Raw genomic sequence first — 15,081 nt, 5'->3', positions numbered from 1 at the left:
AGGGTCGGGGTGTAGCCGCTAATGGCCGCTTGCGGCGGTCTCCATGTCAGAGTGGCGCTATCCGTTTGAATGTTCAGGGCCACCAGATCTCGAGGGGCGTCCAGCTCTGGGAACACAGTGTCAGATCTGGGTCATCAAAGTTCAAAGATGTTCAAAACTATTCAAAGATTGATCCGATTTCTACTACTTGTGGTGAATTCTGTCAGGGCGGAGGCGCTCGTCTGCGCCCCCCTGGTGGCCACGAGCTCCACGGAGTAGAGAGTTCCCGGAAGCAAGGGGGCTATCTCCAACTCGGTTTCAGAAACGCGCTCCACCATCGGGGACACTGGGAAACACATCAGGAGCTCCCATCACAGCAAATCCAGGTGGAGACAATTTCAAGTCAAGTAACGGAACAGACAAACCTGACTCGGAATTATACGTTATTACGTAGCCGTCCACCGTGGCTACGGACGGTCGCCATTGCAGCCGAGCGGAGCTGTCTGTGATGTTAACCGCGGTCAGACCTTCAGGTCTGTCCAAAGCTGAGGGGGGGAACAGATATGAAGAGTCATCCGAAGGGGCTGAGGACTGAGACGGCTCTTCGGGGGCGTCGACAAACCGGTGGTTACGACGTCACCACTTGGGTCGCTCTCCTCCAGACCCTTCACCGCACTGACCGTCACCTGGTACATCCTGCCGGGAATCATGTTGGGTAGCAGAGCCTGTAGCACGTCGCCATCCACAGTTACGCTCATCGGGCTTCCTGTGGACGAGAAGGATTCTCTTTGGGCAAGACCGGATCGAGTCACACACGTGCATGCCTCAAGGTTCAAAGTCTAGCTTTCAAGCAAGTCCCGAATTCTTGTGTCATCGGCAAATCAAGTCACAGGTTATCTCGAGTCAATTCCTGTGGTAAGTCCCAAGTCGAGTCGCATTGCCAATGCGGTATTGGACAGCCAAGCTCCATGCAAAACATTTGAAGCTGCCAAGTCCACTTTTAAGACCCAAGTCTTAACTCCCAGTTCCAAGTCAAGTCTCAAGCCTTTCAGTTTTTGTCAGGCCAAGTCACGAATCATCAAAAGAGTGACCGGAGTCATCACGTCTGGCCTCGAAACCCAGGACTCATCCTTGGGTCACCAAGATTGCTCTGTAAGTCTTACCTCCCTCAAATGGCATGTACGTGATGTGATAGTTGTCTACTGCAGACTGAGGCGTGGACCAGTGGACCACTGCTGACGAGTCCGTCACGTCAGAGAACCGAAGGCCCTTTGGAGTTGTCAGGCCTGGACGAAGAAAAAGGAGTTCAAATGTTAGAGGTGGCTTAGACTGAAGTGGTCTGGCGTCGGCTAGCCTCCATCAGAGTAATTGGTGACTTAACCCAGAGGTTAGTATGAAAGCAGTGGATCCAATTCTGAGATGTTACTATGGAACCGGGGGATTGAGTTCAAAAGCATCCAAAAGTTTAGTACAGAAGCAGTGGATCAAAGTCTGAGACTTCCCAGAATTAACATGTGGTCAATGGACTGAGTCCTGAGACGTTAGTATCGAACCAACAGATCCAGTTCTGAGGAGTAGCAGATGTTAGTATTGAACCTGTGGACCCAGTTCTAAGTCGTTAGTATGGACTCGGGGGTTCCCGTTCTTAGGGTTCCCAATAGTTACTATACAAGCAGTTCATCCTTTTCTAAAGGGTTGCAGAGTTTAGTATAGGACCAGTGTATTCCATTCTGTGAGGTCCCAGAAGTAAAAAAAAAAAAAAAAAGCCATAGGAAGGAGTTTCAAGAGCTTAGTATGGTTCCAGAGGTTGATGTAGTTCCCGTTCTTAGGGTTCCCAATAGTTACTATACAAGCAGTTCATCCTTTTCTAAAGGGTTGCAGAGTTTAGTAAAGGATCAGTGTATTCCGTTCTGTGAGGTCCCAGAAGTGTAAAAAAACAAACAAAAAAAAGCCATAGGAAGGAGTTCTAAGAGCTTAGTATGGTTCCAGAGGTTGATGTCCAACCACTGGATCCAGCAGTTCTACGAGGTCCCAGAGGTTAATAAAGAACAATCGGTTCCAGTGGTGAAAGGTTTAAGAGGTTAGTCTGAATCACTGGATCCAGTTCTGAGAGGTTCCAGAGGCAACAAATCCAGGTCTCGGGGGCCCGAGAGTTTAGTATACAAAAAGCAGATCCGGTCCTGGAGGCTTTCAGAGGTTAGTCTAAACCAGCGGATTCAGTTCTGAAAGGAGCAAGCGGTTAGTATGGACCAGCGGATCCAGTTATGAGAGGTTCAAGACTTCAATCCGGAACCAGTGTAGCCGGAGTACCTGTCTGAGCAACCCCAAAGATCGGCTGGGAACGGTGGTCCAAAGAAAGGCCGTAAAGTTCAATTTCATACTCTGTGCCTGGCATGAGTCCAGTGATTAGCCTGGTTCGCTCATCGCCGTGGACCATGTGCTCCTGAGGACGGGAGAATCTTTTGCTGTCCCGTAGTTTGAGCACAAATCTGTCAAAGAGGTCTTCGTCTGCCGCCCAGGACACGCGGAAACTGTCGGCTGTGATGTCGGAGACGAAGAGGTGCTCCACTTCGGGTTCTGCCTCTGGGCCAGAAAGGAAAGTTTGTCGGTTGATTCATGTGGATGATCAAGATTTCAGAGAGAGATTAGAAAGCTCCTTCCATTTTCGAGTGGAGGCCTCAAGTGGAGGCCTCAGGATGCGAGTGCAAGTCAGTCCGAGCAAAACGAGAGGCGCACAAGCTTTTCAGAGAGTTTCAATCAAGTCACTTTCAGACGGGAGGCAATCCGCTGGCAGGAACAGAGTTTCGTGCAATGCGTCCCCCCGCCGGCCACGTTTCCAGCACATTCAAAGAAAATGAAACAGATTTGAAGTTAACTCGGCGGACGTGTCATGCTCAGTGTTTTCCTTCCTCTAATAGTTTTGCTTATTGCACTCCAATGCAGGAAAAGAATGACACGCTTTGGATTTGGGCAAATCAACAAGACGAGAGAAAGGCTTCGTATATGGACCGAGGCCCTGAGTGCTCGCACTGTGAGCGTGCCCATCTCCTCTCGTACGTAGACACCTAGAACTGAAGCACAGGTGCCCTTTTTTAAAACATCGGAAGGAAAACACACTGTCAAATATGAATGCAAACCAAGAATCTGGCTCACATTTTATTTGGGGAGGTAGGAAAAAAAGGGACGGGAACACCACAATGCCCGCTCCTGCAGCCGCACGCCAAGACCGCGACTCCGTCTTTCCTTGCCCACATGCGAGGGCATTACATTCACTTCACTCGAGTCGTGCCGTACCTCGAGCTCGCAACTCAAAAGTTTGACTGGCAACACAAAGCAAACAAAAATCGACCGAGCAAGGACTCGTAAGTGGAAGAAGCGGTGGTCCGGGCACTCGGATTGCAAGTCGAGGTACCACTGCGGTTGCATGAGTTGCAGTACGACAAGAGGGCCCCTTGCCAGGGTGCGGCCCCCTACCCCCCGCTGTTGCTACCTGTGACGGCCACTGCGGTGAGGGGCCGGGAGAGGAGCCCCGCCTTTGACACGCCCGTCAGCCTGATCTCATAGCCTATACCGGTGATAAGCCCCCAGACGTCCAGGTGGCTCTGGTTTCCTGGAACCGTGAACTTCTGAGGCTCCAGAAGCCATCCCGAGTCGGTCACCACGACGTTAAAGTGGCTGAAAGCCCCCACGGAGTGCGCCGATTCCTCCCGCGGCTGCCGCTGCTTCACTCCCCACGACACGCGGAAGCCGAAGGGGGTGACGTTGGAAATGGTCAAGTTTTCCACTTTGGGCAAAGGTGCTGGAGGAAGGGAGGAGTCGAGGGAGTTGGCGGTGTGTCATCAGTTAGCATGCAGGCAAGGCTAGCAACAGCAAATCTGCAAAGTGTCTACTTGGTTCATTTCTCGAATAAATAAGTCTGCAAAGTGCCCTGTAGAGTAACACCCCGCCACCGGTAAGGGGATAGGGTCCGCGCCAAAGACTCTCCGTAACTTCCACTAAGGCTACGCATAGTCCGGCGCCCAACACACCAAGGTGTCTCTCAGTCAAGCGCATCACTTAAATGTTCTTCCTTGATGCTGTACTACTTGATCATCTCGGAAGGCCTCGGGCTGAATTTGCATCTTGGCTCATTTCAGAAAGACAGCTCGTAGGTACATTTGGGAATGACAAACTGCAAACATGCGCGGCATTACTGTACTTCGTAGGAGCGATGTATCGTTCAGGTTCTTATCTTAGGCTTTGTTCACACTGCCGCAGAGATTTCCAGACCAGAAGTTTTCCTCAATGCCCAAGTTCCGATTCTTCAAAATGGGTACTAGACCCTCGTTTGGGTGACATCAGCATTTATTAAGAGCAAGAGTTGTGACGACGATGACAGCAGTGTGAAAAAGCAGTCTTCCCTCCAATCGCAACTTGCCCGGGTCCATGCGTGATGGAACGCACGACATCCGACTCTGGGGCAGAAGCTGACAAAAAGGGATGCGTCTGGCTGGATTTTGAATCCCACTGCTCATACTTTGACATTTGTATTTCTTTGTCTCGACTTCACCTGCGGGAAAGCTACTGGACGTCAATGCCACCATGCTAGTACCTGGTGTGTGGATTCAACAAATTCGAACTGGCCTCAAATGAGTTCTGCTCTAAGAACCAAATTTGATGCGGGGGCAGTGTGAAGAAGGCCAACATATTGCGCGGCTCTAATAGTTACACGACTCACCAAAAGTTAACGCGATTCAGCTTTGGCTGACATTTCAGGACGAACCTAAAATGCGCGAAAACCATGAAAACCTGTGACCTCCATTTTATTTGACTTTTTTCTGGCCAACCTTGTGCGGGTCGGGTTAAAGTCTCGGGAGTGCCAGTTCTGCATCTCTCGCTAATCTCAATCTGGTCTCATTCAAGACCAATCCTCCTAATTTCTGATGTTGGCTTCATGCGGTGAGCAAAGTGCTGAGAACAAGAGTGAAGCTGGCGGGTACCTGTGATGGCGTGGACTAGCGTGGAGGGAGTGCGGCGGCCGTGAGAAAAGCCATAAACTTCCACGTTATAGCTCGTGGCGTCCATCAGGTCGGAGACAGTAACGTTTGCGGCGTGGCCGGGCAGTCTGAACTCCCGCGGCTCAGACTCTTGCTCGGCGTCACCGACTCGGACAACAAAGTCATCAAAGTGGCCGGAAGCAACGCTCCAGCTCACGCTGAGGTTATGCGGACCGGTAGAGAGAGCGGTCACGGGCCCCAAGAGGGGGGCGTCCTCTGAACACAAAGAAGAACACGCCAGTTGAGCGGCATCTGGATGCGGAGCCACCGGGGCAGTGGCTTTGCTCCCTACCTGTTGTAGCAACAGCGAAAAGCGGAGGCGTGTTGCGGCCGCCGGCACTGGCGTACAGCTTTATGTCGTAGCGTGTACTGGCTTTAAGGCCGGCCATGACCGTGGAGCGCGCCTGGCCCGGCAAGGCCTGACCCATTGCCTGCGAGGGCAAAGCAGACTCTCTGACTTCAACTACAAAGTTATCAAACGCCTTGGCGCCCGCCCGCCACGTCAGCGACACGCTGTCTGAGGTAACGTTAGCAACAACTAGCCGGGACAAATCTGGCTCTTCAGCTACGAGAGGAGAGAAAGAGATATACAGTACATGATTGTCAAACTAAGAGGAGGCACAAACGAGGTCGCTGTGGTGTCGTCCCTGCAAAGTCGTCCAAAAAAAATCACAAGTGTCACTGTGCTGAAGTCGATTTTTAAGGGGACGACGGGGGGGAGGATCCGCCCACCTATCGAGCGTGGGGAAACATTCATCGGTTTTCTGAGCTGCTCATCCTCACTCGCGCCACGTGCGAACAGGAGACTGACTTGCGGTGAGAGACGGTGCGTGCCCGCCCCGGAATGGTTGCGAGCCAATCGCGTCGTATCATGAGACTAACTAAAGACGCTTTTTCATACTTTCTCCATCCACACTTGAGTAGCGAGGCTCAATAAATATACGATCTTGTGAAGCAACCCGTGCCCGCCCCGGAATGGTTGCGAGCCAATCGCGTTGTACCATGAGACAAACTAAAGACGCTCTTTCGTACTTTCTCCATCCACACTTGAGTAGCGAGGCTATGATCTTGTGAAGCAACTGGGAATACAGGGAAACGTGGTCATGTCCGAGTCAAAAGCTAAGCCGAACGGCAACTCTGATGACCGCTAAACACTCGAGTGTCGATGCCGTGGGCCAATGGTTGGCAGTGCTGCAAGTGCCAAATGCGCAGATCTGCACGCTAGCTGACTAAGTGTCATTCTGCTGATGAAGTGTTGCCTCCAAGGCTGAAAAAACAAAAGATGCGAACAGGCGTCTGTTGACGGGCAGCAATACGGGCAGGCGTGAAGGGAGTGGCCTAAGATCCGGAAATCAGGAAGACCATTTGAAGCATACGAAATCCTTCGCAGGGACGACAGCAACACATTTTTCTAGAATCTTACTGCCGGTTATTTCTTTTTTGTGGGGGTAGGGTAGGGAGTACACATGAAATACCTGTGGTCGCAACAATACTGACGGCGCCCGTTCGGGCTCCCTTGTACGTGCCGTAGAGGTAGGCTACATAGTCCGAGTCGGGCCGCAGCCCCGAAACCTGATGTGCCGTCGCGAGGCGGGACAGGTTATACTCCCTCGGCTCCATCAGCCAATCCGAATCGATAATCTCCAGGACAAAACCATCCAGGTGGCCCTCGGTGTGATCCCAGACCACCAAGAAGCTCTCCGACGTCACGTTGGACACGAAAAGTTGTCCGAGCGACGGCTGACGCGCTGAAGGGAGACACCATCGTTAGACCTTTTGGGCTTTACCTTACTAAGATCCCCAAATGGTGGGTGGCAAATTGCTCAACCACCATGTTTGACTCCGTTTCGATTTGGCACGAATCAACCGACTATGCCGAACAACCGTGTCGTTTTATCCAGAAACTGCTTCCAGCTACAGACTTGATCTGGAAGGGATTCAAGTGACTCGGAATAGCTTCATCCGGAGCCCGCTTGGATCCGGCTCCTGCGATTGGTCGGTCTACGTTTCCCGGGGGGTGTGGCTTCCACCAAAGTAGAACAAGTCCAGCATGTTTTTGATTTGTCCAAACGGCCATGATAAGACGGCACAATGAGGTGGCGGGAAACGTGACCGATTTGCTTTTGCCGTGGTTGCGGCGCGTCAATGCAAGGGCGGGGCCGAGCTTCGTGCGTTTGGATGGAAGGATGGGACGCTTTCGAGGGGCGGGCTTCTCTGTGCGCTGTGTGATTGCGATGTGCGCGAGGCATGCCGCCAGGAGATCGGCGCCACTCAAGACAAGTGATGGAAACACAAAAGAAAGAAAAGAAGAAAACCAGAGGAGTGGACGGGACTAACGACAGGCAGTGCGGTTGAAGCAAATCGGTGATCATTTCGACGTCACAAAAAGTTTGGGGACATTCGGCTTTTGGGTGAAGTTTTGGAAAGGCGAATATCCTCACTTACTTTTGGTGAGACATGCACCATTGGCTGAAAAGTCTACACACCCCTGTTCAAAAGCAACCACGATAAATCATTTCAAAACTTTTGGAATCTAAAACGTTGAGGGTATTGCTAGAAAGCAAATTAAATGGGCAGAAAAAGCCTACTCAATCATCTGAACTTCATTTGGGGTGGAGAGAGGTACTTTCAATGGTGGCAGGTGTGTGCCAACTCCAGTTTAGATGTTTCAACGTGACTTTTTAAAATCAGTCACATCCCGGTTAAAATAGGGTATGCACACTCGTCCAATCGCAGTATCGCACTTGTTCATTTTTATTTTGCCTCTTGAAAAGATTGAACCAATTCACTTGAGTTGTGCAGGACAGTTGTTGTTTTTTTTAAACATAAGCAGCTGACGTTTGGGTGTGTAGGCTTTTTATATGCACTGCGTGTGATTTTCATGCTCATGACGTTTTCCTCATGTGGTTGCATGTTGAGGTTACAAGACAAGCAAACGAAGGGGGGGGGAAGAAACAAAGAAAGAAACAAAATCAGCATATCCGCATTAAAAAGGGTCCAAATCAGCCGCCTCCATTCCACGTCCGTGAGGGATCATGCTGAGCATGGCAGCCATGCACTGATGTTGATTCCTGAATGCCGATGACATCACTGAGCAAGGTTAAGTGGCGCTGTGTGTCGCGAAGCAGTTACGGGCGCAAACAGTAGCGAGGCGAGGCCGCCCGTACCTGTGGTGGCTTCGGCAAACACGGGCTCCAGGAAGACACCTTGGTAGAGGGGGTAGAGGCCCACCATGTAGCTGGTGTTGGCGTTCAGGCCCCAGAGGCCCAGGCTGAGCGCGCCGCCCGACACGCTCAGGTTCTGGCTCTGCGCCATATTGTCCAAGTTTGTCACCTCCACCACCAAGCTGTCAAAGTCGCCGCCCAAGGGGCTCCAGGAGGCCGTAAAGCCGTCCCATGTGACGTCAGAGAAGGTGAGGTTGGCCACCGAGGGCCCGGCTGCCTCTGCTGGGTGACACACAACCAATGCTAAAGGCAGCGCGGCGCTGTGGCTCGCAAAATCGCAAGATCCTGGAAGCAAACCAAGCTGAGCGATTGACCGTTCGCTAAGCAACAAACGGGCTCATCGCGGCGCGGCGCATCGCAAGATCCTGGAAGCAAACCAAGCTGAGCGATTTGACCGTTCGCTAAGCAACAGTCGGGCTCATCGCGGCGCGGCGCGGTGCGCTCGAGGCCTGCTTTGGAACTACTCCAAACTTGAAAGTTGCGGCTGGTCGATTGAGAAAGGCTGGAAACCGCCTTGAGAAAGAGCAAGAAGCAGCGTAAGAAGAAAAGTCTTGGAGTCGCTCCTCTGTGTGAAACCACAAATTTGGGCGCGCATTCCTTGTAAGTAGCAAAACATGAGCAGTGGCGGGCCCTGCGTTCTGTACCCGCGCCTTCAGTGGGGACACGATCCGACTCTTCATAGCGCCGCTATCACACTCTAATTGGCCCACCACCGCTGCTCTCAGAGCTGTTTGCCTCCAGAGTTCATCGCAACCAGACTTGTTTGAGTGTAGATGTGGGGCGAGGGGGGCGGGGGGCTCCCATTTCCATCTTGGCTCTCTTCTTACTTCCCGGTACTGAGCTCACATGACCTCGCGTGCACAGAGAAGTTCTCGGAAGACCCCTTGGACGCACACCAGCCAGCGTTAACGCTTGGCATTTGTGACGTTCCAATCGGCCGGGGGGGAGGAGAGATGTTATTTTTCTGTGCGGACCGTGTCGTTGCCGCGGTGAGCGCATCTGGAAAAACTTGGAAAATCCACTTCAGTTGAATGCGGACAACTGGACTCTTCCTGGCTGTTGAAGATGGCTCCAACTGAATTCAAAAGGATTCTTCAGTAGTTTTACATGTGGGGTCCCCCTATTCACGTCCCTGGCGGATGCGTCCCCCTCAGGGTGGTCGCGCGAGCGTTGATGTTGTTGGCCTGCCTGGTGGCAAAAAGGGCTCCCAGGTGGCCACTTTTCCCAGCGGAATGAGACAATCCTTGTGAGGGGGATGTCAGCGCTTTGTTGGAAGTAGTGACGGATAAGTCATGGCATGATGCTATTCTCTCAATAGGGGGCCCTCTCTAGTTTGACATCCGCGGTTTATTCCACACTGCTTTCAAGTCAGCGGACCTCTCTGGAAAGATATGGTGGAGATGCCAATGAACTGCTGACTCTGGAGCCAAAGATGTTGGCCTGCTATGCTGTGCCACGCCTTTGCTGAGGTCACAGCATTCTTCACGACCCCGCGCTGCATAAATGCTGTCGAGTTTGCATCTTGGGATCCTGTCCCAGAGGTGAACAACCAAAAGGAATCCCGTCATCTCGATTCAACGTTTGCGAGTATCATGAGAGACAAGGCTAGAAAGGCAAGTTCAAAAGACCCCAAATGTACCTGGAAGGAAATCGGCGGGTTAAGGTGGTGCCCCCCCACCCCCCACACGCATACGCCCACCCCTTCTGGCTCCACCCACCTGTGGATGCATTCAGAGTGACTGGCGAGCTCATCCTGTGGCCTCGCTCCGCCGTCAAAGTGACGGCGTAACTTGTCGCCGGCGTCAGGTCGGCTAAGACGAAAGTCGTCTCAGAGGGCGCGATCTCCGCCTCCTCGACTTGTCCGTCTCTGGAGACGTACACCAGCCGGTATCGCGACACCTTAGCGTGCGGCTTCTCCCATCGGATGCGAATGGCCGTCTCTGTGGACTCGGTTTGCTCCAGACCTCGGGGCGGGTCCAGGTCTGACGGGAAACCGTCAATCACGAATCCTTTTTTAAAAATGTTTCTTCCAGATCACAAAGTGACTCACTCACCGGTCGCTGCATTTATGGTGGCCGGGAGACTTTCCCGCTCGTTCTTCACGCTGGTCACTCCAACGCCGTACTCGGTCCCTGGCTTTAGCCCTGGACAACCGACACATTAACTTGTCCAGAGGTGTCAAACTTCAAGAACACAGACCAGATCCGGCCTCACCGTCGTCACCCAGCACCCCAGGGGCAACCATCAATGACTACGATGCGGTCCGCGATGAAAACAAGTTTGACGCCCACGGTCTCGTCTCTCCTTTGAGAGTTCAACTCCGTAGGGCGGACTTACCCGTGATGGTGGCCGTGGTGCTTTGTCCAGGTCCGCGCGGGAACACTTCCTCCCCGTGAGCCGCACCGGATAGTGGACTGTATTTCACACGATAGCTGTCCACGTCGGCCAGAGTGTTGCGCCACATCAGGGTGATGCTGTCTTCTGTCTGCCGCACGGCCAGCAATTCCCTGGGGGCGTCCAGCGCTTCACAGAAAACAACACCCTCGTGTTAGTCGCTTGGAGGTGGGAGTCAGCCTCAAGTCCTCACCATCAAGCTTAAAGCGAGTCCCACGTTCCCGTGACAACGTTTCAACTCAAAACTTGCATGAAGCCAAGTGATGAAGCATGCCATATGATATGAATGACTTTGCCTTTGTCAGAAGTGGGAGTAACTCAAGAATACCAAGTCAAAGTCAAGTTGAGATGCTGGAGTTTTAGCCAAGTAAGTACCAAGCCTGAAAAACTGGTGACTTCAGTCTGACTTGCGTCAAGTCATGTGGCTCGAATCCCCCACCTCAGTGACACGGAACCGACAGTTTGACAGTTGTCCGTATTGAGCCGACCTGTAGTAAAGGTGGCGACGGCCGGCTCGCTACTGACGTCTTGGCTGCGGGCCACAAGCGACACTGTGTACTCGGTGTCAGGCTTCAGGCCCTCCAGGCTGTGCTGCCCGTCCGGCGGGAAGATCTCCACTTTGGCGCCCTCGGAGGAGGCTTGGCTGGGCTTGTAAAACAGGGTGACCCGGTCCGTCGGCGCCACCGGCTTAGACCAGCTGATCAATGCAGAGGAGTCGCTCACGTCCAAGACTTGGAGCTGCTGCGGGGCGTCGATATCTACAGAAGAAAGGGTCACGCCATCAGTGACTACTCGCAAACCGTCGCTTGTCGGTTGGTAGTTTGCAGCGGCTTCTGTCACATTGCGGTGTACCTAAATAACAAGAAGGCTTGAGAGACTAAGATCGAGACTTTTAGGGCTTGGGACCAAGTCAAGACCGAGATTTTGAAGGCTAGAAACTGAAGCGAGAGCAACGCTTTCAAAAGCCAAGACCAAGTCAAACCTGAGAGTTTGATCGTTGAAACTAAGTCAAAACCAAAATTTCGAGCGGTCGAGACTTTGAATTGGTGTTGAGACTGAGTCACGACCAAGACGTGAAAGAGCCAAGACTGACACTTGATGTGAAAGTTCACATCCAAATTTTGTCTGATGACGGAGTTGAGCTCAAGCATGACCTTGAAGTCCTTTTTTCCAGGTGCCCCAAGGAGCGCTCAGCTCTCATGTCGGGGGAACCTGCAGTCTCAGCCAACTCCAAGATTGAAAATAATGCTTTTGAAATTTCACAGTCGGTACTTTTGTAAATCAAAGTATGGGAGTCAGTCCCTTCTTTTCAACGCACACGCGAACACACAAAGAATTGTGCTTGAGCACTTTTGGCACCTCTGGGTGAGGACGCCCTCCACACTGATTGCTGGGAATAGCAATCGATTGAAGCTAAACTCACTGGTTGTGACTCGTCGGATCGCCGGTGGTCCCGTGGCGTTGTTCTTGATCACACTGATGGACACCTCGTACTCCTGACCCGGCCCCAGACCCGACTGGAGGAAGCGCTTTTGAGAGGAGGGAACCGTGCTGACCACCTTTCCGTTTTCTTCTTTCTTAAAACCAAAACAAAACAAATACGAGTCAGACGAGACAAAGGAGAAGTGGAAGGGCAAAAACAAGAACTCTGAACAATGTTACAGTCTGTGATCCTGTGACAAATGAACTCTGTCAGCTGTGCGTCTTGAGCTCTTCGAGTATTCGTCTTGAAGCGGTCTTCCATTCTTCAGGTCTCGGCGCTGACCGCATCTTAACACCTCAAAGTCTTGATCTCGATTTGGTCCCAACCTCTCAAAGATGGCCTTGGCTCTCTAAAGTCTCAACCCCTCCAAATCTTTGTCTTGCCTTCATGTCACATTCTTCAAGTCTTGGTCTTGACTTGATCTTGACCCCTCAAAGTCTAACGTCTCGGAACTGATTCAAACCTTCAACGTCTTTGTCTTTATTTCATCTGGTCTCTTTAAAGTCTTGGCGATGTACCTCGTCTTGACTACAGCGCCCCTCTGACGTACCAGCCACAAAAGCCCAGCAGTTGGTGGCTCAGAATCAATGCAACTTTTCCACACGTCCACAGCAACGCCGGCGACGACATGAAATCCAAATTGTGGCGAGCAAAGATTTCCAGGAAAACGGGCTGGCTGAGCAGCTCGCGGCCATAAAATCCCGGGAAGGCTTTGGGAGGGGACCCACCATGTTACGGAAGCAGATCTCCCAGCCGTCGAAGGGAACGTTCAGCTGCTCCCACTCAACCTCGACGGCGGTCTCTCTCACAGACGTGAATCTCATACCTTCTGGCTGCGGAAGAGCTGCAAGGATTCAAACCAAAACCATCAGACAACTTCGAGAATGCTTTGTCTGCAAAAAGGGAAAATGCGTTGGAATGCTGAAGCCAAATAGAAACGCCGTGCAACTGAACTTTTCAAATGTCAAATGTGAGACTCAAAGTTGAAATGCTTCGCCTCTCTAAAGACAGACGTCAAGAGGAGGTAAATGTCCAGACTATTTCCTAACTGGGGAAAATCTGCCAATGGGAGAAAGTGTTCACGAGAAGATGGAATGGTTTCAGTTCATCAAGATATGTGGAAGGAGGTATGCAAGATATCTCAATTTGGGAACCTCATTGTGAAAATGTGGATTCGAAATGTGGAAGGAGCTCAGTTGCTTGAACGACTTCGCACGATGACATTTCGTCGAAGGAGTCGGAAGTCACACGTGAGCCTTTTGGTACCTGTGGCCACGCTGGCGCCAACCGGCACGCTCCTCTCGTTGCCCAGGACGGCATATACGTTAACGCGGTACTCCAAACCCGGCTCCAGGTCTTTGAGCGCGGTGCCAGTTCGGTCTCCCGGCACGGTCAAGTCCGAAAGGAGCCCGCCGGGCTGAGTGGGCCCGTACGTGACCAGGTATTCGGCCACCAGCATGTCGTTGATCCAGGATAAGTTCACCGTGTCCGACGTGACCTCACCCACGGTGAGATCCTTTGGAGGAGACACTGGAAAAAAAAAAATCAATAAAAAGTTGGAACTTTCTCATGGTCCGATGCACACAAGCTAATGCGAGCACCAGAGAAACATCTGGAACTTGTGAGAGAGATGCCAAAAATAGAAAAAAAAAAAAAAGCGCTCACATGAATAGATTTTGGAGGGGGGGGGGGATGGGGGGGGGGGGACTTTAAAAAAAGCTTCCAACCATATATTAGGTAAGACAATTTCGAGCAGTGGTTCTGAAACTGTTCCAGGAGCCATAAATTGGGGGTCAGAAAAATCATTTCTGATGTCATTTAAAAAAAGGTGCATAGCTACATGTGGGAACCGGCGTGCCAATAAAACTAACATGCACAACACATGACAAAAGCCCAGATGTTGTGGGGGGGGGTGTTCAGCTTTTCTTGAAAAAGAAGACCCCCCCCCCGTTAAAAAAAACTTGAATTTGTTCTTGTTATATTACAAGGTAGATTTAAAAAGAAACAAAACATGAACTTGGCACCATCTTGGTGCCAAGGAACCATGGGGAAGTTTGGGGGGCGGGGGGCAGCTTCATTTTGAGCACGTCTGTGAGAAAAGTCCTGCTCCACCACCATTTTTTGGCATCTATAATCAAACCTTTGAGAAACCCTGGTTTCGAGTCTTCAATGATGGAAAACTTGTTGGGGTGAGCTTACCTTCGGAGCAGTCATCTGTGATGTAGCCCTCGTCGCAGGCGCACTGTCCTTTGACGCAGAGTCCTCTGTTGTGGCACCCGTTGAGGCAGCTCCGCTCGGCGCAGCTCTCCCCTCGGTACCCGCTCTCACATTCGCACCTTCCCCCGACGCAGCGCCCCCTGCCGTTGCACTTGTCCGGGCAAGTGAGCCGGGAGCAGTCGCGGCCCGAGTAGCCCTCCTGACAGACGCACACGCCGTCGTCGCAGTGGCCCCGAGCCAGGCAGTCGTTGGGGCACGCCTTCCGGCCGCAGTCCTCCCCGGCGAAGCCTTCGTCGCACACGCACTGTCCGTCGAGGCAGCGCCCGCGATTTCGACAGCCGTTGGGGCAGCCCAGCAGGGCGCAGTCGTCCCCGCCGAAGCCGGCGTGGCACTCGCAGCGGCCCTCGACGCAGGCCCCGCGACCGTAGCAGTTCGACGGGCAGGTCCTGACGCCGCAATCCTCGCTGCCGAAGCCTTCCTGGCACACGCACTGGCCGTTCACGCAGCGCCCCCGCCGGAGGCAATCGTTCGGACAGGATATCTCGCCGCAGTCGTCGCTCCGGAAGCCAACGTCGCAGGCGCAGCGCCCGTTGACGCACTGGCCTCGACCGTTGCAGTTATTGGGGCACGCCAACTGGCTGCAGTCATCGCCCTGATAGCCGTCGTCGCAGATGCACATCCCGTTGAAGCAGGCGCCTCTGTCGTTGCAGTCATTGAGGCAGGTGAGGCGGGAGCAGTCTTCACCGCC

General features: G+C 52.5%; 1 protein-coding gene across 1 annotated transcript in view; it reads right to left on the bottom strand.

The window, feature by feature from the left end:
- Window positions 1-15,081, bottom strand: part of LOC109517714 (tenascin-like) — a 27,365-nt gene that overhangs the window by 3,624 nt on the left and 8,660 nt on the right. Inside the window, exons 3-17 of the mRNA XM_019873044.1 lie at window positions 14,316-15,081; window positions 13,383-13,646; window positions 12,845-12,960; window positions 12,057-12,210; window positions 11,122-11,391; window positions 10,577-10,762; window positions 10,294-10,383; window positions 9,958-10,221; window positions 8,183-8,458; window positions 2,290-2,562; window positions 1,143-1,265; window positions 602-745; window positions 405-524; window positions 188-325; window positions 37-106 (exon numbers count right to left, since the gene is read on the bottom strand). Coding sequence (XP_019728603.1) covers window positions 37-106; window positions 188-325; window positions 405-524; window positions 602-745; window positions 1,143-1,265; window positions 2,290-2,562; window positions 8,183-8,458; window positions 9,958-10,221; window positions 10,294-10,383; window positions 10,577-10,762; window positions 11,122-11,391; window positions 12,057-12,210; window positions 12,845-12,960; window positions 13,383-13,646; window positions 14,316-15,081 — 3,254 coding nt within the window. The remainder of the gene's footprint in view (window positions 1-36; window positions 107-187; window positions 326-404; window positions 525-601; window positions 746-1,142; window positions 1,266-2,289; window positions 2,563-8,182; window positions 8,459-9,957; window positions 10,222-10,293; window positions 10,384-10,576; window positions 10,763-11,121; window positions 11,392-12,056; window positions 12,211-12,844; window positions 12,961-13,382; window positions 13,647-14,315) is intronic.

Source organism: Hippocampus comes, unplaced genomic scaffold (assembly GCF_001891065.2).
Source record: "Hippocampus comes isolate QL1 unplaced genomic scaffold, H_comes_QL1_v1.1 scaffold333, whole genome shotgun sequence".
Classification (NCBI taxonomy): domain Eukaryota; kingdom Metazoa; phylum Chordata; class Actinopteri; order Syngnathiformes; family Syngnathidae; genus Hippocampus; species Hippocampus comes.
The sequence above is the reverse complement of the archived record's forward strand: the minus strand, read 5'-3'. Positions and strand labels throughout refer to the sequence as shown.